This window comes from Anomalospiza imberbis, chromosome 23 (assembly GCF_031753505.1).
Source record: "Anomalospiza imberbis isolate Cuckoo-Finch-1a 21T00152 chromosome 23, ASM3175350v1, whole genome shotgun sequence".
NCBI classification, from domain to species: domain Eukaryota; kingdom Metazoa; phylum Chordata; class Aves; order Passeriformes; family Viduidae; genus Anomalospiza; species Anomalospiza imberbis.
Genome location: NC_089703.1, coordinates 3,945,707 through 3,969,698, shown reverse-complemented (window position 1 = coordinate 3,969,698; position 23,992 = coordinate 3,945,707). Strand labels below are relative to the sequence as shown.

Sequence of the window (23,992 nt, the reverse complement as noted above, 5' to 3'; positions counted from 1 at the left end):
AAAAGGACTGTGGTTCATAGGATGATTGTTCTTGCATTTAGTAGTGTTCTCCCCAGTTTTGCCTACACTTCAGTGTTGGGGTTTTTTGTGTTTAGAAGCAGTCTGCTTACCAAGAAGCAGGATCAAGCTGCTCGCAAGATTATGCGGTTTTTACGACGCTGCCGCCACAGGTATGACACTACTTTTGGTATCTGCCCTTCCTTAGAGCAATGTGACAATATCCAAGTGTGTCTGCAACAAGTGCAATATAGATATAACAGAACCAGCTCACTACAGATCTGTTAATCAAAGAACAAAGCTGAGCGGTTTTTCCAAGATGCGCTGTCAAAAATGAAATCTTTAACTTAGGATTGTTGCTGAAGAGAATTGTGTACAGCTCCATTGCTTATAATGTAAAACAGCCCAGGTTGTTTGACTTTAAAAGCTGGACTTGAGGAAGTCTCAAAAAAAGCATTGTTAAATCATAGCTACAGCTTCTGAGTGCCGCCCAAAACATTCATGGTATGTGGGAAAGTGCAAAAAGTGATGACAACTGGTGTGTGCTGGAAATGCCTTTAAGTTTGGTCACAGAATCATTTGGTTGGCTCTCCTCAAGTGTGTGTTCTCTTCAATGTGGGTAGGTGGGATGTGGCAGAAGAGCAGCACAGGTTAGTTCATGTCAGCCACTCCACAGACATGAAGATGAACCAGCGTGGGAGCAGCACAGCCTTGCCAGAGTGCTTCCCCGTGGCAGCCAGCACTGCCATACCAGCAGCGTGTTTGCTGTGGTTTTTAGCTGAAAGGACCCCCTTTATGATCAAGTTGCAAACTGGGACTTTGCCTTGTCAGTGGTGAATCCTGATGTTTCTGACTCTGCCCCCTCCATTCTCACTACCCATGCATTTCATCCACCCAGGAGCTGGTCACACCTGATGCATTTTGAAGCATGTTTACTTCAGTCCAGTGACATTTAACAAGGAGAGCTCTTAGAGGCATGTGATAGACTCCTGATTTTCGAAACAGACTCAGTCCTTATTGCAGGATTTCAAAGCTTCACTTTGCAGGAGGTCAGTGTGGCTCATGCTGTGGAAGTGCATCTTACCTGCAGGTTCAGTGGGAAGTTACCTGTATGGACCAGAAAGAGGGCTTTGTAGTTCCCAGGCTGATTCCAAGTGCTCTTGAAACAGCCACAGTCATTGATGAAGAAGGACAAGTGACTTCCCTCTTTCAGCAAGGCATATGGAAGAGACCAAAGTGGTTGTTTTGTTGTGTTTGCTGTGCAGCATGTCTTGGAGGTTCAGAACTTCTGTATCCTCTCAGATCTGCTTGAGATCCAGGCAGTCCCTGGGGGAACCATGCACCAAGTTTCCATCCATGGGGTCTCTGGGGTCAGCCCGAGAGGCTCTTAGAGCCAACTCAGACACAGGCCCAGGGAATGTCTCTGGTCTGCCTGTGTCCCTGGGGTTCCCACCAGCACCCAGGGTGTGCCATGCACTCCAATCAGGGCTCAGTTAAGACTCCAGCTGTTGAGTAGCACAGACTCTACAGAGCTTAAATTGCCCATGATTCCAACAGTTCTTGACTTCAGCTCATTGCCTTCCTCTTTCTCAGTGTCTCCTTTTCCCTCTGTAGAGAGATCTTGTTCATCTGCACCACTGAAGTTTGCAGGCCAGACCCAGGGTCAGTCTCCTCTCTCCAGCAGCACAATCACTGCTCTGGGCATCCCTGCAGGAGAGATTTAGCTCTTGGGGAGTTCCAGACAGAAATTCAGCAGCAGGGGGGATTCTCTGTGATTAGGTTCTCTCTGGCTCACATCACACTGTGCAGTGCTGGAACTTCTGCAGCAGTGCAGTCCTGTCCCTTGTCCACAGGCAGTTTGTTACGGGTTGTCCTTGCTCTGGAATTCAGTCATGCTTCTTGGCTAGGATGCAACAAAAGGAAAAAGTGACTTGCCTCCACTGAAGATGTTAACCGTGTTTCAAAACTGCCTTGTTTTACCTTCTAAAATAGAAATGATCACAGGGTTATGGTTGCATATTTTCTCCAAGCAATCATAAGAGTTTAAAATTGTGTTAATGTAACTATTATTAGTAATTGACAAATTTGAACCAGGAGCGTTGTGGCATTGGTAAATGCTAAAAGTGAAAGCAAGACTTGTCAAAATAACAAAACCAGCATTCAGAATCTACTTGAAAAATACATAAATTTAGCAGATTCATAGAACTGCTTAGAAAGGTGACAGGTTTGAGTTTCATTCCCCGTTCTCCTCCTGCTTGCTAAAATAGTTCTAGCAAGCAGAAAGGCATTTTCCAACAGTGTACACTTCATGCTCTGTACACTGGGCTGCATCTGTGTTCCTTTAGTGTCTCACAGACCCTTGGGCTCCTGTGGCTGCTGGAACCACTCAGGGATCTGGTGCCTCTGCTCTCTGCAGTGACAAACACCGTGCAAATCAGGCTCTTAGAGCTTTATTACCACGCAGGATTTTGAAGACAAATTAGAAGCCTTTTGCTTGTGTAAACAACTGTAAAGGAAAATATAATCCTAGAAATTACACCAATCATCTACTTCATAGAACAGAGCTTCGCTTGCTCCAGTATCTCAGCTGACTCAGGCTGACCTGTTTGTTTCTTTGCTCCCTGTCCTGAGGGGCAGATCCCTGCACTTACCCTGGCACAGCCGTATCCTGGCGAGAGCACCTGCCTCCATTCCTTCCCAAACCTGGCTCTGCAACCTTCTCTCTTAGCTGCCTTGTGCTGCAGGTACACTGGGGTACCAGGTGGAATTGATTCCTTCTCACCTGCTCTTCAAGCTTTCTAATTTTTTTTTGTTTCAATAAGGACGTTGTTCCTCTCTGCTTGAATTTTCTTGCTTACCTCTTCCTAAGGATAGAGTAATAAAGCTTAGGATGCTAAGTAAGTTTCAGATCATCTCTGTGTAAGCTTCCTAATTATATCCCTTCAGTCTCCCATGTGACACTCACACAGGGTACAGCTGATGAGGATGGGGCTGGTACTTGGGCTAAGAGCCCACACAGTCTTTCTGCTTGTTGAAATCTCGTTGCAGTCTCCTCCTGTATTACTCCAAATTAGCACGCTGCTATAAACAAGAATTTAAGAAAGCCCCAGTCACCAGAAAGAAACACTTCAGCCATCCAAGCTCCTGAACATCCAGGGGTGAGCCATAACAGCTAGTACCTAATGTTAGTTAATGCTCTGTAGTATAAAAATGGCAATGTGAAGTCACTTTTTAAACCACAGCACCTTGTCAGTGCAAGGGATGGAAATGACAGCTATTTCTGGAAAATCTGAGGGAGTGAGAGAAAAGAGAGCATGCACAAGAATGTCAAACAAACAGGATCTTGTAACAAGATTTCTGCCAGTTGATGGAGCTGGGGGAAGAGGCTGCAAAAGCCAGTTGCAGTCTGTTGTAAGGAGAATGAGCTAAGTGAGAAGGCAGTAAATGCTTAAAGTTCAGAAATTCAACCTTTGAAAAATTGAATGGTTTAACCTAGGCTTTGACCATGAGCAAATTCTGTTGCTGAGTCAAAAAAATTACTCTCAAGAGCTTATTCTGTAGCCTTTAGGTGAGATCTATTCAGGGTTTCCCCAGGCAACTGTCTGCTTGTGGGGTTTTTCCCTGTTTTAAATTGATCAAAGTCTACTTTAAGCCAATTATGAGAACTGTTTGTCTGCTTGCATTCAGAACAGCTTAAATGGTCATCTTGTCCTATTTTGTTTAATAACCTTTTGGCACAAAGGCTTAATAGCTCAAATGTGATTTTGATCACCTTGAGGATCTGATCCCCTGAAATTCATGTTTGTTGCCTGACCAGAAGGTATTTCAGGTGTTTTGGGAGAGTTAATGAGAGGTTCTACAGTTGGAGCTCTCAGTAGTGGATGCATAGATGTTGATGACAATCAGAAAATACATGAAGATTAAGTAAGTTTTAGTTGAATATACTCTTAGAGAAGATACTGGAGCTCTAGTAGCTGAATGTCATGGAGACAAAAGGGATCATTCATCAGCAGGAGTCATTCTGACTGTCAGACATGTAATTTTTCCTTTTGACTTTGTACAAAACCCCCCATATTTATCCATCTATTGTCATATTCTCAAAAATCTGGTGAAAAACATGCATCAGCATAAACACGGTATCAACATGATCTGTCACAGAAGTGTTGTTTGTTGAGAATGAGAAACAGAAACTTCTGGCCTCCCAGGAGAGCTTCACCCATCTTCCCATGGTGCCCAAACCTGTCAGCTTGTACTTGACTAACTTCCAGCCTAAAGCTTGCCCCTGACACCTCCTGTGAGCTGAGCTGCCTCCAGGCTCGCTGTCCTGAGGCAGAGGCAAAGCTTTTTATAGTTAATGATTTTGGAAAGACTCCACCTACTTAGTGATCCCCAGATGTGACACATCTAGAGCTGCAAGGAAATCCGGGAGCTCCGAATGGGTTTGGATTTGCTGAGCTGAATTCATGTATGGTACAGTCAGCTTGCACTGGGAAGGTAACCTCCTATTTCCTCTTCTTTCTCTGATTTGTAGGAAACTTTTACTCTTCTGGGGGATAGCTAAACCATTGGTAAGATGGAATTATGATCTGCAGTGTTTTCTATGGAGTAGCATTTGGAGTGAGATAGAAAAGAGGTGATGGCTGCCAGGGAAGGCAGGATGCAGCTAGAAATGCCACGGGAATGACAGTGTTGGGTTTTTTCTACTTGCTTATAACTTTCTGCCCTAAAGCACCTAAACACAGGACTGCCCTTCCCTGGTAAAGAGGAGTCCCTAGGCAGGAGTGGGAAGGGTTCTTTCTCTCCAGGCAAGCAGAAGTGCTGTCTCCTCCTCCTTGAAGTGAAGCTCTGGGTAAGGTACGGTTCTTGCCATGTGTGTCTAATGGCTCTTTGGTATTGTTTTGCACTCTGAAGCCCTCTGGTGGACCATAGGCTGTACAAAAGGGTGAGTGTAGCTGCCTGCTAGCCAGTTCCTCTCTTCCATTTTAAATATATTTGCTTTCTGCTTGCTTGCATGGGGCTGCGGCCGAGATATGCCAGTAAGTTTCACCTCCATTAATTATATGAAAGAATCTTTAATAAACTAACCCTACTGCAATGACTAACACTGCTGCTTTTGTAACAGGACAGAGCTCTGCAGTAGATGTTACCAGTGCATGAATGTGTGAAAAAGGACATGTATATTCATCATGGGCATGCTTAGATGGCATTGTTGGTGGGGTATTTTTTCAGTATCCAAAATGGCTGTGAGTAGATGTTGGAATTTGACAGAGTCTGCACTCACACACTCAGTGAACTCCGTTGTCATGGACTGCAGCAGCTTTCAGGGTAGATCCTAGGAAGCTGCACTGCAGGTGCAGCCTACTCTAAACGGGTATTTATTTCTGCCTGAGCCAGATGGAAGCAGAACAGCTCCTCACACTGCTCTTTACTCCCAAAGGTGGTTAAGCTCCAGTGTTTATCTTCTATAAGTTGGTCTTTGGTAAGTTACATATCTGGTTGTGTTATAGGGCCAGCTTTGACAGTTGTTTATCTCATTTATTAATCCACATATTGGGAAGGAAAACAAAACAAAACAAAAAAAAGAAGATGCTGTAACTGTGTTATAGTAAGTGCCAAGGGAGCATCTGTTGGGAGTCTCATTCTTGGCATGAAGAGCCCACTCACCTGTGTGCTGTCACATTAGTGGCTGGTTGGGTGTGAGGCAGCAGGCTGGCAAGAGGTGGTGTTGCCTGGAGTCAAAAGAAGAGCTTTCCAAACAATATTAAAGTGTTAATATAAAGAGCAGTTCTTTAATGAAAGCATTCAGGTGCAGAAAACATAGGTATGAGCATGTGTGGTATGGGATTTCTAAAATTTTAAGGTTAATTAGTTAGTGTATCTAGCAGGTAAATCCAATCGTTTCACCCTTGGGCCTGCCCCTTGGGGTGTTTCCAGGAGGTTCTTTGCCCTAAATCTTACTTTGACTCTCAAATGCTGGTGCAAAACAAGATGTCCTTGTTCTTTTCTTGAAAATAAGACTAAAGAGAATTTCAAGAGTGTGACATAATGTATTAAAAAGGGTTATCTCTTCTTTTTAAAGTGTGAAAAAGGGTACAAAAGCGCTAGGAACTGTAAAATTATATATTAGAAACCTGCAAAACTACAAATACATGAAAAAGCTAAAAATCATTAGGTTATCAATGGGAGAATTCCCGTGACAGGTTTCTCAAGGCATGTGCCCCAACTGCCAGCAGGCTGCTCTGTTCCATCTTGCACCTGAGGGGTTGTTAGGGCAGCAGGGTTTTTTGTAAAAAACTGCTGCCAGAAATATCACTTATGCTTATTGCTCCTGTTTTCAGCAAGAGAGGGGTGGCCTGGACCCTTGCTTCCATGTAACGTTGTAAAAAGAAAACTTCATTATTGATGACCAAGTTTTATTGACTTGGAAATGCAGAGATCGTTTTCAAGACTCGTGAGTGAGAGAATGAGCTGGGCCTGAGCCTGCTGGAGACCCCATTATTTGTTTAATTATTTAGGCTAACAAAGGAGCAGCAGCTAATGACATTTGTTTCCAAATTATGACTTCTGTGCTACTGATTTTTGTTGTAGGTCCTCGGTTTTTCACAAGTTAAAATTTGGAGTTTTTACTAATAACAGATGAAGTAGGAATTGGGTAAATGAGGGCAAAGGGGCTGCTGTCAGCAGAGGCCAGTTGTCAGTGTTGGAAGAGAAATGGTGCACTTTTAAGACTTTGTGTATGTGGCAGCATTTGAGAAATTAGCAGGAAGCAGATTCTGGAAGTTTGGTAGCATTTGCAGGTTTTGCCTGGGATGAGCAATGATGTGTGATTGATGGGAAATGGGGTGGCTCTCTGTCTGGAAAAAGCAAACTGTGAGCTATCAGTATGTACTGGCTGCTGTTCTGCCAAAGTAAGTCTGTAATGGCAAAACATTCTGTGCTGCTTTGCATTCTGATAACACCCTGTGTGTCTGTTGCTGGAGTGCGCAAACACCAGGAGTGTTCCCAGGCCTGCTGACACAGCCCCTCGTGCTGAGGGAACGCCTGCAAACCTGTCTGTAATGCACAAATGGGGTGTTTTCTGTACACGTGCTATTGCAGTGTGCAGATAAATGATGGCAGCATTTGCTCCTGGGTTTCAGTTTTAAAATCTTTCCAAACTGAGTGATTTTTTCCCCTGGATTTATTTGGGTGACATTACACTAGGATCAGTAAAGAGGAAGAGGCAGGAGATTTTACTGGCTGACTCTTGTGGAGATGAGACTTGTATCCTTCTGCAGTAGAAATTAAAATAGCTTTTAGGGGGAAAAAAAACCCATCCAGTTGCTGTTGCCTTTAAGTAACAGTTTTCATCTCAAGGAAACATGCTTCAGTAGTGGGATTTCAGCTACTCACTGTGCCCCCATGCACAAATGTTTGCCTTCATATTGGTCAAACCATCCTCTGTAGCCTCCTGCAAAAGAGAGCTTTGCTCCCAGTCCAGGTGTAGGGGTGAACAAATTGCACAGCTGCCTGCAGTGTGACCCTCTCTGCCCTACCCTTGGCAGGAGATGATCTGGAGAAGATCACAAGGAGTGAGTCTTTCCCATCTCAAGGGGATGACAAGTCAGGCACCTTCTGCCTACAGCAAAACTTCTGTCTTCTCTGGGGCAGAACAAGTGCACTTGTTACCCGTGATCATGAGTAATAAAACCTGCCTTCATTCACCTTTCATGTCCAAATAAGCCCCCTTACCCCACCATGTCCTCACAGTTTGACTAAATGCTGCTCTCCACTTTTGGGGAGTTAAGTGTGTAGCATCTGAAGTAATTTCTCTGGTAAGTACAGCTGCATTTCATACCTGAATAAAGAACATCTGCTGTATTTTGTTGTTCTCTGCATACTCTTCCCTCTTTTGGCATTTTAGCAACAAACTCCTGTGCATCTAGGACTTGTATTTTTAATGTGGTTTTAATCTGTGCTGTGCAGCAGACCTTGCACTGAGGTACCTGGTTTCTTGCCTCTTAGTGAGATAGAGAATAGAGGAAAATTTCAAGGTGTAGGAAAGTCCCAGTTGTTTGAGTTCAGGAAGATGTGTGAAAATGTCATGTTGGGATATGCCTCACTGTACCTGCAACAAAAGTTTTCAAAGTAATTTCTTTTTTCATTTACCTCTTGCAGGGGCTGAATGTGTTTGGAGCTCAGATGTGTGTATTAAGTTGCAGACCGCGTGCTCTGGGGTGTCGTTCTTATTGGGCCTTTCTGTCTTTTTTGTTTTGCTGCCTAAATGAGGTATCTGGAAAAAGGCAAGATCTCCCTTGTCTTAAATATCCCACAGGCCATTTCAGCTCTCAGAGCAACAGGTAACTCGCCAGCCAGCCTTCTCTGGCTCTTGCACCCTGTCCTGTAAACGGATCTTCAGCATTCGGACTCATTCAGCATTTCCCTGCCTGGGCATTACGGAGTCACTCTGATGGAGCAGCTTTGTGTTATGCTTTACCCATGAAGCCATCGTTTGCTGTGACCTTTTCTGAGTAGGGCTGGTTCATTTGCTGACACCCTGTACAGGACTGGGGAGGGCATGGGGAGAGGAGCTGCCACTCGCTGGGGCTGTTGCTTCTTACATTGCTTCAGCACATACTGATGCACCCCCTGTGCACTGCCCAAGTGAGCAACGTGGTGTGAGGGGCAGAAACTTGGGCTGGCTGGAGCAGTTTGGGAACCAGGATGTATCTCCCAAGAGTCAGGGTTCAAAGCTCATGTTTGAAATCATCTTCTCTTTCCTTTGTGTATGTCAGCATCACGGCTGTGGTTTCAGACACGTTAGCAGTGGTCATCTCTATTGCACGTGCTTTTTCCTTCCATCTGCTCTTCAGCACTTGCAGAGGGAATAACTTTGTGCCTTAGAAGCGCTTACTGTCTGGAGAATGTTATTTGGGGAGGTGTTTGTTCGAGGCTTCATCCGTGCAAAATCAGTCAAAAACCAGTTTTGTGCATGCTTTCAGAGCTGCTGGCATAGGATGGTGCTCTTTGTTTGGAGACCTGCAAAAGTCAGGGCCTGTTTCCCATTCTGGGGTGCTCCGCTCACAGCTGGGCATCACTTGAGCTGTCCTCACTCCGGCCCCTGTTCAGCTCAGGGAGGCACTCCCAGAAGTGATCCAAGCCAGTGTGACAGAGCTTCTAGACTCCTGGAGAGGTTTGCACACCATCCAGCAGCACCTGGCCTGCTGCTGTCACTTTCATTGCCCTCATATCCTCTATTGTTTAAAATTATAGTCTCACTGCAAGTCTACCAAACTGGGTTGAAACATCTTCTCTAAGAACATTCTTTCTGCTATTCAATTCTATAAATCCCAGTACTGTTCTTTGCCTTACAGCAGTTTATTAATGCTTGTAACTGCAAATGCTACACTTTGGTTCTCTTCCCTGCCTCAGTTTAAGACTGGAAAAATGTTAACCAAAGAAGATTGCCTTACAGCATGAAGGCAGTGCTATATTGTTCACTTAAAATCTCTCCTACTAGCACTTACTCAGAGGATTTCAATTCTCAAGGCTCCTAATTTGTCCAAAATTCTTCCCTGGTCAACCTGTATTTTTTTAACTGCAGTTGAAAATTTTGAGGGTTTATTACACTGAGTATTAATGAAGAAGAAATACCAGTCCGTGCTATTATTGTAATCAAATCAAGTGCCACTGAGTGAGGAACTCAAGAAGAGTTAAGAAAATACTTCTGAGACACAGGAAAGGCTGCAGTGCAGGCTATTCAAGAAAGAATTGGTTGAAGACAATTATTTTTAGGTTCCCTTGACAAAGCATTTCAGATAATGATTACCTTGGTGCATGCCCTGGTTCTGGTACCTCCTGTTTATCATGGTTTGAGGAAGCAGCATGGTGTTCACAATAGCACCTCAGATCTTCCCCAGGGACCCTCTGGCCATGGACTGGTTCCATTTTTGGTAACATTTGGAGGTGTTTCAGTTCACTCAGCTGTTCCTGATGCAGAGCCTGTGGTGAGCAGCGCTGCCCTGTATCAGCTGCCAAGGAGAAGGAAGAACTTCCCTGGCATCCCAGGGCCAGCTCTGGAGAGAGGAGGAGAGACTGACAGCTGCAGACTGCAAGTTTCCATACCTACCAGGCAGGGAATAAAGGACACACAGTACCTACCTGCAGTTGGACACACACACTATTGCATTGAACAAAGAGATTAGTTAATTAAAAAAAAATATGGTAGCTTAGTGAATTTGGGTGGTTGCCATCTTGAGGCCTAAGTGTGTAAATGCTGTGGAATGCAGGTTTGTTTTAAGCCATTACATACTAAATAGCATCTTTCAGTAATGTACCCATGGCTGATTTCCGTTTATACCTTTAGGGAAATTCTGTGCTATTTTGTGTCTGTGTTTTTCAGCAGTAGTTATTACACCTGCATGTCAATGATGTAAATCCCACCTGAGCAAGGGAAGTGTTGCAAATGCAAAGTGTTTGACACTGTCCTCTGTGACATCCTTGTCTCTAAATTGTTTTGAGGATGGACCACTGGGTGGATGAAGAACTGGCTGGTTGGCTGTGGTCAACTTGTCTTTTGTCTCTAAATTGTTTTGAGGATGGACCACTGGGTGGATGAAGAACTGGCTGGTTGGCTGTGGTCAACTTATCTCTTGTCTCTAAATTGTTTTGAGGATGGACCACTGGGTGGATGAAGAACTGGCTGGTTGGCTGTGGTCAGTGGTTTCTGGTCCACGTGGAGGCCAGTGAAGAGTGGGGTCAGTAGTGGGGCTGATTCTGTTCAACATCTTGGTCAGTGGCATCGAGGGCACCCTCAGCGAGTTTGCTGACACCACTGAGCTGTGTGGGAGGGAAGGGATGGATCCAGAGGGACCAGGACAGGCTGGGGAGGTGGGACTGTGTGAACCTCAGGAAACTGAACAAAGTGCAAGGTCTGGACAGTCACACGCACACAGACAGGTTGGGTGGAGAAGTGATTGAAAACAGTCTCATGGAGAAAGACTTGGGTCATGGTTGATGGAAAATTCCCCAAGAGCTGGCACTGAGTGCTCCCAGCCCAGAATCCAGTTGTGTCCTGGGCTGCATCCAAAGGAGCATGGCCAGCAGGGGAGGGAGGGAATGCTCACCCTCTGCTCTGCACTTGTCAGTCCTGCACACAGTTCTGGTGTCCCCAACATAAGAAGGACATGGAACTGTTGGAGCAAGTCCAAATGATGCCAAGAAGTTGATGAGAGAGGACTGGAGCACCCCCCGTACAAAGCCAGGCTGAGAAAGCTGGGGCTGCTCAGCCTGGAGAAGAAAAGGTTGTGTGGAGACCTCACAGCACCTTCCAGTGTGTGGAGGGTGCTGCAGGGAACCTGAAAAGGGACTCTTCATCCAGAACTGTAGTGATAGGGTGAGGAGTAATTGATACAAATTGAAAGAGGGGAATCTTAGGTTAGATATTAAGAAGAAATTTCTTCCTGTGAGGATTATGAGACACTGGAATGAGTTAGCCAGAGTAGCTGTGGCTGTCCCATCCCTGGAAGTGTTCAAGGCCAGGTTGGATATGGCCTTGAGCAACCTGGGATAGTGGAAGGTGTTCCTGCCCATGGCAGGGAAGTTGGGGCTGGAAGATCTTTAAGGTCCCTTCCAACTCTTTACAATCTGTGATTCTGTGATTCTCTGTTTCTGAACCAGGATCTGTTTCAGTGCAAATGCTGAGTGCTGCAGTAATTAACTTCTGTTGGCATGTGTGTTCCAGGCAAACAGATGCAATAGTTGTGCACCAGTACAGATATTGCATGCTGTAGGTTGAAGTTTGCAGCAAAGCATGTCTTGCATTCTTCCAGTGGAAGTGCTTCGTTAGTGTAGCCCTTGCATGTGAAGTGCTAAAGTAAGGAATAGCATGTCTCAGTGGAAGAGCCACCAGCTTATTTAATGTGCATGTTCTCAGTGAGAGATCTATAATAACAGGTTAATTTTACATTACAGTACTGAAGTGCAACAGAAAACACTTGGAAGTTGCACTGCAAATCATGCATTAATTGATGGTACCTTAAACACAGCTAATCTAAGCTCTAAAAATTGTCCATTGCACAGAAGCACATCTTTCCTAGCACAGCACCAGGGATTCTGGCTCTCCTGCTTCTAAATGGTGCACCACTAGAAATATTAATTAAAAATTCAAGGGAGAGGCTGCTTTTCTGAGCCAAGAAAATAAAACTAGATATACTGGAGATAACTAACTTGTCATTTGTCACTGTTTTGGTTTACTGTGTCAGCCCTCCTGTGTTTCCTGCAATGAAAAGGGGATCTGGCTGTACCCAGCATGAAGAACCCCAGTGAACTTAGAACTCAGGCTGTCAGCCTGAGTGGAGGCTTGTTGCTGCCTTCTGTGCAGTGCTGGAGCCTCTGGATGTCAGCAGGCTCTTTTGGACACCAGCTTGTGTAGAGCCAAAATCTCCTGAAGATGATTTCTTGGTAAAGCTGTAGCAGGCAGTCGGGCTCAGCACAGCACTGTCCAGGCAGGAGCTGAGAACCCCTGGTGCTGTTGGCTGTCCCTCCTCAGCCTGGGGACCAGAGCACTGCTTGGCACCTGGGAGAGCCTGCTGGGCTGCTCTGCTGGGCTTGGATTTCAGGAATGTCAGGGTCTCTGCAGCAGTGGCCTTCAGACTCTGAACACAGCATTTTTTAAATTTTTTTTTTAACAGAGTTAAAAGCAGCCAGCTCCCTTTTCACTGTGGTTCTGACTAATAGTACATGCAGAAAAATGAATAAATAAAACAGTGAAATGGAGGTGTATTTATAGAGACCAATTTATAGCCTTCGTTCTGTCCTTATATTAGCAGGCTGGTGCAAGAGCCAAAAGATGTGTGGGTTAAGTCTATGCACAGTAGCTACAAACTGTCACTGCTGCTGCTTAGCTCTCCTAACATGTTTTCTTACTTTTATTTACTTGGGCTTTGTTACATTCTTTCACTTGTAGCTGGTTGCATTACACAGACTTGCATCTCTGACACTCTCACTCTTTTTTGTATTACACCTTTGTTACTTGTCCTTTCAAGTTTTTGCAGCATCACATGAGCACTTGAGCCTAACAGGCTTAGCTAAATCAGCCTTTTTTTTTTTTTTTTTTTTTTTTTTTTTTTTTTTTTTTTTTTTTTTGCTGTAATCTGCTCCTTTTGTGGGGGACTTCCCCTTGCAGGAGCAGAGTGAAGACATGTGGAGGCAGGTGGCAAAGGGATCTCACTGCAGAGGAACTCCCTGTAAGTGGAGGCAGAGCCAGCCCCAAGCACAGCTGGGCACCTTTGGGACAGCACAGGAATGCCTTTGGATTTGGTCTGGCTCCTTTGCACTGCACACAGCCAGGTTCTCAGCCTGAGCAGAAGGTTTCCTGCTGCCCCAGCTCCAGTGCAGAGCTCTTTTTCACTTGATGGGATTGAAATTATTCCCTTCTTTTCACCCTTTAATATAATTTTTTAACTTTTTTCAGATTTCAGTGATGGTTTAGTTTTTGTGTTGATGAGTTGGAGGAGGTAATGTATGGCATGCATTTGGGAAAGTTGAGAACTGGCCACATCTAGGAAGAGTGAGTTCCACACTGTAGGTTCATCTCCCTTGGCACACAGCATCCTGCACTGCTGGGACACCACACGAGCATACTGCCAGGAGCATGATGAAACACAGGGGCCCAGCAGCTGGGGTGCTTGTGAAACAAAGTACCTTTCTTCACACCCATACCAGTTCTTGTGCTTGTACATGAACACTTTCTTATGTGAGGTTCTCTGTAAACACCAGGCTTCCTTTCCAAGCTGGACAGAGTGATTTTCCCCCCACTGTGCTGTCACTGCCTCAGCACAGTGTGGAGAAAAGGGTCAGCACGGAGCAGCCCCTTTGCCGTGAGCAGCTGCAGGGTCAGGCAGGGAGCAGCAGTCCAGGGAACCCCAAGCACTCAGGCTGACAGCAGAATGAAGCCCAGCTAGTTGCCAACACTGGGGAAAAGCAGTAGCTGGACCCAAGTGTGTCTCTCCCAAGGCGTTTGTCTGGGATCTCCAGTGGCCTGTTCTTGCGCTTCCAACTGTTTATGGTGTTGGGAAGGTGTTGCCTTCCTGTCGTGTCTCTGGGAGCTGCTTCTTCTGCACGGGAGGTTGGAGTGATGAATCCTTTTGATTGTTCTGTCTTCTAGAGATTTTTAGTAAAGTGTTACATAGCTCCTCTTTGTTTTTTCAGAGTGAAAGAATTGAAAAAGGCCAAGGAACTTGAAGATACGCAGCAGCATCCCGTAGCAATGTGACATTGCTTTTCAGACTGTTTTCATTTTCTGTTTTTAGCAGAGACATGCAACAACAACAAAAATACCCACTGCAGTTCTGGAAATACCAGCTGCAGGATTTTAACAGTAATGTTTTGGTCATTGCATTTGCACTTTCATGGACAACTTTTAATTTGTTCAGCAAGACATCTTGGAACTCAATCTTCTGTTGGATCGTGGGGAAAACAAGACACCAGGAGGAAATCGTGAGTTGCTTCATTCTCCGAGGAGGAAGGAAGAAGCGATTAATTATCCTTTTCATATAGGGCTGTATTAAACAACATGTGGAACTGTACAAATATTATACCAAAAATATTGTTCAGAAAAGGTGGGAATGCACAAGCAACACAAGAATGCTGTTCCTGCACCTGTCAGTCATCTCCAAGAAACTGAAGCTTTGAGAGTCTCAGTGGAGGGGCTTAGATCAGTACATCTTTATTGGGTCCATGCATCCTCATTTCCTTCGCACTCCTGTCCTTTGTGTTTTATTTAAACCTCTACAGCACACTTAATGCAACTTTTTAAATCTGCAGGTTTTTAATACATCCCGTGGGAACTTACAGGAGGGGTTTGGTGTACGAGAGACACGGGTATTGCATGAGGAATGGAGAGAGCAGCTTAAGCAAATTTTACACTTTTTTTTTTTGGTATTTTTACTAGAACCTGCAAACATATCAACTGTCACGTACTTTCTCTCATATTCAGCACTTTATTTTCTAGCCTTACCTTCATGTACTATTGTTTTAATTAAGTTCTCAAATAATTTGTAAAACATGTAGCTTTTTCTCTTATGTACTTGTCAAACCTCTTGTCATTTTGCAGAGTCACGTACATATGTTGCCTGGACATTTTATGCCACCTAAAGATCAGTGGTGCTGCATTCTGGCCAGTAAATTTCTTATTTTGGCTACTTCATCAAAATCTGGGCAGTTTCTGTATATATAGAAGGTAGAAATGGAAAATGAGAAAAAAATATTTGAAAGGGAATATATTGATTAATTACTAAATATTTTATTCACAAAGGGTCAATAACTTGGCAAGATAAAATTATTATTTGTATAGTTTTGTCTGAATGAACGAGAAGAGTGTGGATGTATTGTTTGTACATATTGTATATATTAAAGAGATATGTGCATGAACTCAAGAAAAAGAAATGAACAAAGCAAAGCATTAGTGGCTATGGTCTGTAAAATGAAACAAAAACTTTATTTCACTATAAGAAACTTTATTTTAAATGTTCTTTAGAAGAACATTTTTGCTAAAGCATGACTAAATGGCAAAAAAGAGCTACTGTATTTAGACTTAGGAAAAAAAGGCAGAGCAACACTACTTTAAAAAAAAAAAAAAAGAAAAAAAGGATATGTTTACATTTGATTTTGGCTACCAGGAGTTTGGTTCAGTTGGGGTTAATTTATGTATTCCTTCCTTCTTTTTTTTTACCCCCGTCTTTCTTTTTCTATTTTTTTTTCTTTTGCCAATGGTGCCAAGTAATGTGAATGCTAATATTGCTTAAGAAAATTAAGTTACTTTTGCAAAGCAGATAATCATAAGAGTACAAAAACCGTATCTAGCTTAACACCATACACTCACTCCAATAAAGAACACTTAGAATGAACATAAAATGAAAAAAAATAAATAAATAGTACGAAAGTAGAAAATATGTTTCACATTTTCATATCTCCTGCTGGAAGTCAGAAAATGTAATAAAAATTGCACAAAAAATTTTAAAAAATTAAGTAAAACTTAAAAAAAAAGATGCAAACTGATCCTGTAGGGGTGTCATGGTATATTGCTATTTCCACATAGTGAGGAGCCAAAGAAATTAGATTTTTTTTAAATTGAGCTACTAATTTAAAACTGTCACAGATTCTCAACAATGGGAACCAGTTCTGATCTTCATTACACAGGAATGTAAGGGAAGAAACTCCTGAAGTCCGTGTCATTACTTGTGGGTCACGTACATGTGTCTGAGATCAGAAACTGCTCCTGTCTGTTTGTCTCGCTCGTGGCAGTTTAAAATTTCTGAATGAACTTGTGTAAATTTGAGATTGTTAGTTTTGGAATAGTTGTTCTTGCTTGATCCCGGCCACCAACTGCAATGTTTAAACGCAAGGCTTGTTGTGAAGCCAAAAAATATTTACACATAGGAAGCTTTGAAACTGGTGTCTTTAAAAGAAGAGTAAAAACAAAGATTGTGGCAAAAAAAACTGGGGTCAGTGCTCTTGGTGCCTTTTCTATAATTGTACCTGTTTTTAATTACTTCTTTTCACTGCCAGCATTGAATTACAGTAGATGTGCTATAGCTCATTATCAGAATTCTCTTGTACATTTCTGAACTGCTGCTTTATGACCTGATTCAATTTTAAAAAAAGGGAAAAAAGCAAAACAAATGGCCTGGCGCTCGCACTGTGCCTGTGGGCAGCCTCGTAGCCTCAATTTACTGTCTGCAATTGGAACCTTAACCATTAAATTTTCTTCTCACGCCAAAACAGAACAGGAGACGCTGAAGAATCTCCTTTGGAATGAATTGGAAATGCTCTGTATTAGTACTGGAAGAACTCTTGACATTTTGAAACTGAAATATTGCACCCATTAACCAGTACGTGACAATATAGAATTGATCTGTTCCTAACAAGAGTAGTGACCTCAGTGGAAATGTTTTAACTCCTTGTCTTTACAGAAAACGATTCAGTAATATACAGAGCTATTTCAAATTACTCTTCCAGATCCATGGGCCTGGTGGTGTATCTACTAACCTAGATCCTGCTTCAGCCAAACGTTTAAGCCTGTACTGGCTGTTCAGCATGCAGGCAGTCCTGCAGCACAGCTCCAGGACTCCTGGCATGCTTGAAGGCAGTCCAGCTCCCAAGTGCTTTGTTGTGTCGGGCCGTAACCCTTCAGTGTGTCACTGGGGAGGGAGCAGCACTCCCCCGCAGTGAAGTGACTCTTCGAACCCTCTTCTTGGTTGTGGAACTTAACGTGTTCACCTAAGATAAGTAAGTGCAGCTTTCTAGGAAAATTGAAATTCCCAAGTGCCAGGAGCCAGATCTTCTGTCTTCTGATAATAGAATCGCTCCTTTGTGAAACACATTCGACAGCAGTAATACTGTGTGAAAGAAATACAGAATATAACATGAACCCCCTCTCTGGTTGCACGCTTATGGCAGTTCCACACAATAGCTGGTGCCCAATGGGGGGTCCCCAAGACTTGCATGTAAAACTAGTATAGATGTCTTCTCTTTTGTAAGTTTTATTTTTGTAACTGTGCATGTAAAGCATCACTGAATCAATGGATCTGTTGAAGAACTCAGCTGCTGGAACCATGCAAAATGTTTTGAATTGCCCTTAAAATATGGAAAATGTTTTCTGAATGCTTTATATTCTTTCTGCTGTAAATTAAAAAAGAAAATTTCCCCATACAAAGTGTGTGCCTTCTTCTGAACACGTCTGTTCTTCTGAACACATCTCTTCCATCCTTCTTTGAGAAAAAAAGTAGTCCTTTAGTCACTATGGAACCACACACACAAAAAAAATCCGCTCTGCACTACCTGCTTGTAAGAATATTGCCTCTGATTTCTTACAGGTTACAATGTGACAGTCCACAGCCTGCCCGTGAGCAGGTGCAGCCCCCAGAGCTTTGTTTGCAGTTCCTCTTCAGTGGGCAATCACTCCCAGGGTTTTTCGTGAGAAACCATATGGAGCTGGTAGCAAAATGCTTAATCCTGCAGCGTACACAAAAGACTCAAACAGCAGAACTCGAGAGCGCTGCTGATGCAGAAACCCGAGAGGTCACATTTAATGATACAATTAACTGAGACACTACAACTATTGCACTCATTAAGTATCTCACTCACATGAACAAACTTGTACCAGACACCATGGCCAGCCCAGCAGGCAAAACCTGAAAGCAGGTTTAATTAATTAATTATCTGGCCTCTCAGAGACTGTGTTAGTACCATTATGAGGAAGCTTTTCCAAAACCCAGCTCCACAGCTGAAGACAACATTTCAATAAGAGAGTTTCTTCTTGACTGCAGATAGTAATAATTATGTTTCTCTTTTAGAATAAATCAGCATTTAACTCCCCAAATCGCTCCCATTTTTCCATTTCACATGGCTGTTAATTGCTGGGTTCTTTCCCAGCGTGGCGGATTGACCCAGTCCTGAAATAAGGCGCCTCCTGCCTTATCCCCAGGGGCATGGTGGGAGATAACTGGGAGACCAAATATGAGGGAAAAAACTGCCCGGGGTGAGATAAAGTTTAATAAGGGGGAAAAAAGAAAAGATAACTCAGAACACGTGGCGCAAAGGCAGCCAGTGCCTCCCTCCCACCGGTGCCCTGCGGAGGCCGATGCTCCCCGGCGGAGCAGCGCCGGGGCTCCTGCGGGAGCGCTGCCAGCAGCACCGAACCCCGGCGTGTGACCGGCCCCGCTCGGTCACCGGCAGCTCCGGGCGGCTGCCGGGAGCAGCGGCTGCAGCCCCGCCGGGACCGGGGCAGCGAGCGCGGGGGTCCCGCCGGGCGGCCCTGGAGCCAGGGCGGGGCACAAGGACAAGGACAAGGACATGGACAAGGACAAGGATAAGGACAAGGATAAGGACATGGACAAGAATAAGGACAAAGACAAGCACAAAGATAAGGACAAGGACAAAGACAAGGACACCCCCGGCTCCCCTCGTGCGCTGCTCGGAGCGCGCGGACACGAGTGACAACACCACGGAACGCTCTTGGCTGTGTCAGTGTGCGTGTCCACGTGTCTCTGTGTCCATGTCTGTCTGTCTGTCTGTCCGTGCGTCCGTCCCCGCGTGTTCGTGCCCCTGTCAGTGTGTCTCTGTGTGTCCATGTCGGTCTGTCCGTATGTCTGTGTCCGTCCCCGCGTGTTCGTGCCCCTGTCAGTGTGTCTCTGTGTGTCCATGTCGGTCTGTCCGTATGTCCGTGTCCGTCCCCGTGTCCGTGTGTCCGTGCCCGGCCGCTCTCTCCGTTCCGTCGTTGCCGTTGTCGCTCCCGTCACCGCCCGGGTCGGGCAGTGCCTGCACAGCGCCCCCGAGCGGCCACAGCCCCCTACCGCAGCCTGCGGGGGCCGGGCCGTGGCCGGGCCCCGCCCCGGTCCCCGACCATCCCCCCCGCCCCGGGCCCGGCCCTCGCCCATCGCCCCCGCCCCGGGCCCGGCCCTCGCCCATCGCCCCCGCCCCGGGCCCGCCCCGGCCCCCGCCCATCGCCCCCGTCCCGGGCCCGGTCCTCGCCCATCGCCCCCATCCCGGGCCCGGTCCCCGCCCATCGCCCCCGTCCCGGCCCTCGCCCATCCTCCCCGCCCATCGCCCCCGCCCCGGGCCCGGTCCCCGCCCATCGCCCCCGCCCCGGGCCCGCCCCGGTCCCCGCCCATCGCCCCGGGCCCGCCCCGGTTCTCGTCAGCGCGGGGCGCCGCGCGCAGTTCCCCTGGACCCGCCCGGGCGCTGCCGCCGCGGCCCCGTTCTCGTCCCACCGCCAGGATGTGAGTGCGGGGCGAGCGGGGCGATCCGGGGAGCGGGGCGGGCCCAGCCCAGCGGCGGCGGGAGCAGGGCCCGGTCCGGCCCGCGGGCGGGGGTTTCGGGAGGGGCTGCGCGGAGCGGCGGACGCGGCCGGCGGCGGAGGCGAGGCCGGGCCCGGCCGTGCCTTGGGCCGCCCCGCCCGAGCCGCTGCTCGGGCCGGGCCCGGGGCGCCGGCGCGGGCTGCGCAGGCCCGGCTGTCCCGGCTGTCCCGGCTATCCCGGCTATCCCGGCTGTCCCGGCTATCCCGGCTGTCCCGGCTATCCCGGCTGTCCCGGCTGTCCCGGCTATCCCGGCTGTCCCGGCCGTCCCGGCTGTCCCGGCTGTCCCGGCCGTCCCGGCTGTCCCGGCTGTCCCGGCCGTCCCGGCTGTCCCTGTTGTCCCGGCTGTCCCGGCTGTCCCGGCTATCCCGGCTGTCCCGGCTGTCCCGGCTGTCCCGGCTGTCCCGGCTGTCCCGGCCGTCCCGGCTGTCCCGGCTGTCCCGGCTGTCCCGGCTATCCCGGCTGTCCCGGCTGTCCCGGCTGTCCCGCCAGCCCCGGCTGTCCCGCCAGCCCCGGGCGCGTCTCGGAGCCGGGCCCGCCCTGCCGGGCACCGGGGCGTTGCTCCGTTTGGAAGCTCGCAGGAAGCGCTGTCATTTCCGAGGCTGTTCACCTGGGACTGGCACTGAAGCGGCACCAAAGGGTGGCGGCAGCGCCGAAACAGTGACACTGTGCCGGCTCTGAGCCTTGCCCTGGCTCCCGCGTGGTGCCTGTACTCAGTACGTGCAAGCTAAAAGCCAATGTGAAAATGTGTAAATACAGGAAACAGACTGGGCTGTTTGGAGCGCCAGGATGCGCTAAACAAGCTCTCACATCTGATGTGAAAGAAGTAAGAGCACGGAAAAGGAAATTGAGTGCCGATAGTTCTAGAGATATGTATTAAAAACCTGGCCAGGTGGTGAAAAGGTAATGAGGAGTGTGTACAGAAGCTCTTGCATCCTTTGTAAAGATGCAGAGTGTTGTAGCTGGTAAAAAGAACTCTGTTACGAATTTAAAGCTGGCCAAAAGTAAATTTTGTATTTTCCAAATACTTTTTCCTTCTGGTGCTTTCTCTTGCTCCATATCAACCATTTCAAAAGAATACATGAGCATCACTGGAAAATCCCATAGTTAGAATAAGTATTAAGTTTTTGTATTTAATTTTTTGTAAACTACTATTGCTTGAGACTTAGTGCTTATGTTCATATGGGCAAGAAAGAACGCCCCTGAGCCCAAACTGCTCACTCTTTGAGGCCGATGGACATTGCTGAGCTGTCCCCTGCCTCATTGCAAAGTGTGGTGTTAGCAAGCCACTGCTGCCTCTTGGCACAGCAGGCAGTTTGTCGACAAGATGTTTGGGACACTGCATGACTTGTGCCCACTGTCAGCTGTTAAAACACCATTTCTCCAGGAAGAAACTGCCCTGTGTTTATTACAAGGATACAAGTGCCCATTTTTCAGGACTGTCAGATGTCTAATGGTGCCTTTCTTTACTGCAGGTCGGCCAATGTCCCTGGAAGCTCCAGTATGGCTGCTGGCAGCAATCGCCGGCTTCAGCAAACTCAGCACCAAGTAGATGAGGTAAAAGTCTGGTCTGGTAGTAGTGTCAGCCTCTTCCTGCAGGAAACCTGTGCAGCTAGAAGGGATATTTTTTTCCAAAGCAGTTTTCCCTTCATTATATGAAGGGGAAGCAAAGAAAGGTTCCCAATGTCCAAACATTAGCTGCAGTCTTGGTGCTTGAGGATTTGGCATAAGTAATGACAAAAACCTTTTCTCTGTAAGAGAACAAGATTTTTTTCTCATCATTAGCCATGAGAGCTGGCTACCAAATGTGATTTTTGTGGAGTCCAAAAGCCAGGCTGGATAGCAAGTATTTCTTGACATGGTTTACTATCATGTTTATATTCCTTACCTCCTTCTGAAGCAAGTCAGGAATTGTTTGCCAGGTTTGAAACAGCCAGCACTACTGACTTTTTAAAACAGGCACTCAGGGCTTTTAGCCACAGGTGGATTTCGTAGTTTTCTTGACGTTTATGGCTGCATATACTAAAAGGCAATAGCTCCTGCTTCTGAGAAAACACTGAGTACCTTGTGGAGCCGTCTGCTCTCCGTGGTTATGTTGCGCTGTGCGGTCTCTTACTGTAAGCGTTGAACTGCTGTAGGTTGTTGACATCATGAGGGTGAACGTGGACAAGGTGTTGGAGCGGGATCAGAAGCTGTCAGAGCTGGATGACCGCGCTGATGCCCTGCAAGCAGGGGCTTCCCAGTTCGAGACCAGCGCTGCCAAGCTGAAGAGGAAGTATTGGTGGAAGAACTGCAAGGTAACCTTGGCTTGTGTGCTCGCACTGCGCCCGTAGCACTATCACAGTTTGTGTCTCAAAAGGCAGGAAACGTTTAGCCAATGTTTTTTTAAGTCACAGCATCTTGTTTTCAAAGCATGGCATTACTTTTTAAAGCAACAAGCAGCTGCGTTACTGGCCGTGCTGCCCTAGGCAGGATCTTGTCTGATAATGACCAGAGGGGGAGCATGTCAATAATCTGAGGCTTTGAGAAACAAGAAGAAAAGGCTAAAAATGCATAGCTTGAATTAATGTGTGGGAAGGATTAGAAAGTGGAAGACGCTCACTGAGACTCCTGTACTTGTAGCTGTTGCCAAAGGTTGGATTCATCTTTGGTGAGTAACAGAACAGCTTGTGCATTCACTTGGGACAGGCTTTATGTGGAGAAAAGCACATTGCTCTGTTTGCCTGTGTGCATGGCCTGCCATCTCTGAGTGCTAGTAGTGGATTACGCTTGCTGAATGAAGAGCCTTTGCTTGCTACATTAGATCTGACAAACAGTGCTAAAAGTCTCGCAGGGGCAGTTTTCCTGTACCCTGAGGGGCACTTGGTGCTGTTGCATGCTGTGTAGTAAGTGTTGTATGTCTTTTTTTCACAGATGTGGGCGATATTGATAGGTGTTGTTGTCATTATCATCATCATCATTATTCGTAAGTTTGACAAAATGGGGGTTTCTCCTAGATTTGGAATGGATGGTGTTAATTTGTTGGCTGGTACGGCAGGATACTCAGATGGAAGTATATCCTACATGAATTTGGAATAGCAGTGATGGATTTAACAACAATTGCACGCAGTGAGTGGCAGACTGTGATAACGTGGGAGCTCCAGTACCGGAATCTCAACCACGAGTGAGGGTGACAAAGGTGAAAGTGAAAATAACAAGGACTTGGAAACCAGGAACAGACTTGGGTTTATTTACAGCTGCCTGTTGTGGAAGTGTAAGATGAGATCCCACACACTGTCCTTGTCTGAGAGCTGTTATCATCTGCCTTGGCTTCCTGCTTTTTTGTGGCAGTTACGAGTGCACTGCCGTACCAGGGAGGCTTTGAGCAGAGGTTTGGCTGCTGGGTGAAATGGGACTAACGTTGGCTTAGGATAGAGAGCCAGGTATGGAATGGTTCAGTCTTTGAGTCCTCATGTAATTGCCAAGGGTTTAAAGGGAAGACAAAGTTTTTGAGTTTGTGCTGTAACAGTCACAAGCACAGCGGTAACCATTGACATCAGAGACACGGTCCTGGTGTGCAAGCACAAGGGAAACATACAACTGAGAAAACCAACATGGGCAAATTCTTAGATTTAAGGGGTTAATCTCTATTATCTTAAATTCTTAAATGCAGGATTGTTATGGTGAGGGGCTGAAGGACATCAAGGACATCACCCAACCTTTTTTTTTTTCTTTTTGTAGTCTGGAGCGTGTATTCATGAATTACAAGAAGAAACTCAATTCAACTGAAGGTGCCTTTGAGAATCTTCTTCAACCTCTCCACTTCAAACCTGCTGCCTTCTCAGCCCGTTTACTGCTGTTTAAAGCGAAACTATTTTGATTATCGAGACGTTAGCTAACTTTACTGGTCGCCTTAAGACACTCCTGTCATTAATTACTAACCAGCACAGCTCGCCGCTCGCACGGTGCCTCAATGACCCGGGGCGGGCCCGGCCCCGCCCCTCACCCGACCACGCCCAGGGGCGTGGCCGGCGCCGCACGTGGCGGCGGGGCATGCGCGCGCACGGGGGCCGCGTGCGGCGCCGCGTGAGGGGCGGGGCGGTGCCCCCGCCCGCGCGGGCCCCGCCCCCCGCGCGCGGTCTCCTCCAATAAAGCGGCTCCGACCCCGGCCCCGCCCCCGC

The 23,992-nt window shown here is 46.6% G+C and overlaps 2 protein-coding genes across 13 annotated transcripts in view; both read left to right on the top strand.

Moving 5' to 3' along the window:
* The window catches only part of CAMTA1 (calmodulin binding transcription activator 1), a 242,457-nt gene extending 224,765 nt beyond the window's left edge, over positions 1–17,692 (top strand). For 8 of the 12 annotated variants that reach the window (XM_068171512.1, XM_068171511.1, XM_068171510.1 and 5 more), the window contains 4 exons: positions 96–170; positions 4,909–4,939; positions 8,155–8,336; positions 14,188–17,692. In XM_068171512.1, coding sequence (XP_068027613.1) covers positions 96–170; positions 4,909–4,939; positions 8,155–8,336; positions 14,188–14,251 — 352 coding nt within the window. In that variant the 3' untranslated portion in view covers positions 14,252–17,692. The remainder of the gene's footprint in view (positions 1–95; positions 171–4,908; positions 4,940–8,154; positions 8,337–14,187) is intronic. The other 4 variants (XM_068171515.1, XM_068171514.1, XM_068171513.1 and 1 more) reach the window with 3 other exon arrangements.
* A 1,963-nt stretch (positions 17,693–19,655) lies between these two features.
* Positions 19,656–23,715, top strand: VAMP3 (vesicle associated membrane protein 3). Its single transcript, XM_068171548.1, has 5 exons — positions 19,656–19,757; positions 21,308–21,389; positions 21,971–22,129; positions 22,746–22,797; positions 23,553–23,715. Coding segments are annotated over exons 1-5 (315 nt in total). The 5' UTR covers positions 19,656–19,755; the 3' UTR covers positions 23,573–23,715.
* Positions 23,716–23,992: the final 277 nt, after the last annotated feature.

Bases quoted from the DNA above. Each gene is read 5' to 3' on its own strand.
- VAMP3 (XM_068171548.1), top strand. The intron at 22,130-22,745 runs GTAACCTTGGCT...TTTTTTTCACAG, and splicing joins ATTGGTGGAAGAACTGCAAG to ATGTGGGCGATATTGATAGG. The intron at 22,798-23,552 runs GTAAGTTTGACA...TTCTTTTTGTAG, and splicing joins TATCATCATCATCATTATTC to TCTGGAGCGTGTATTCATGA.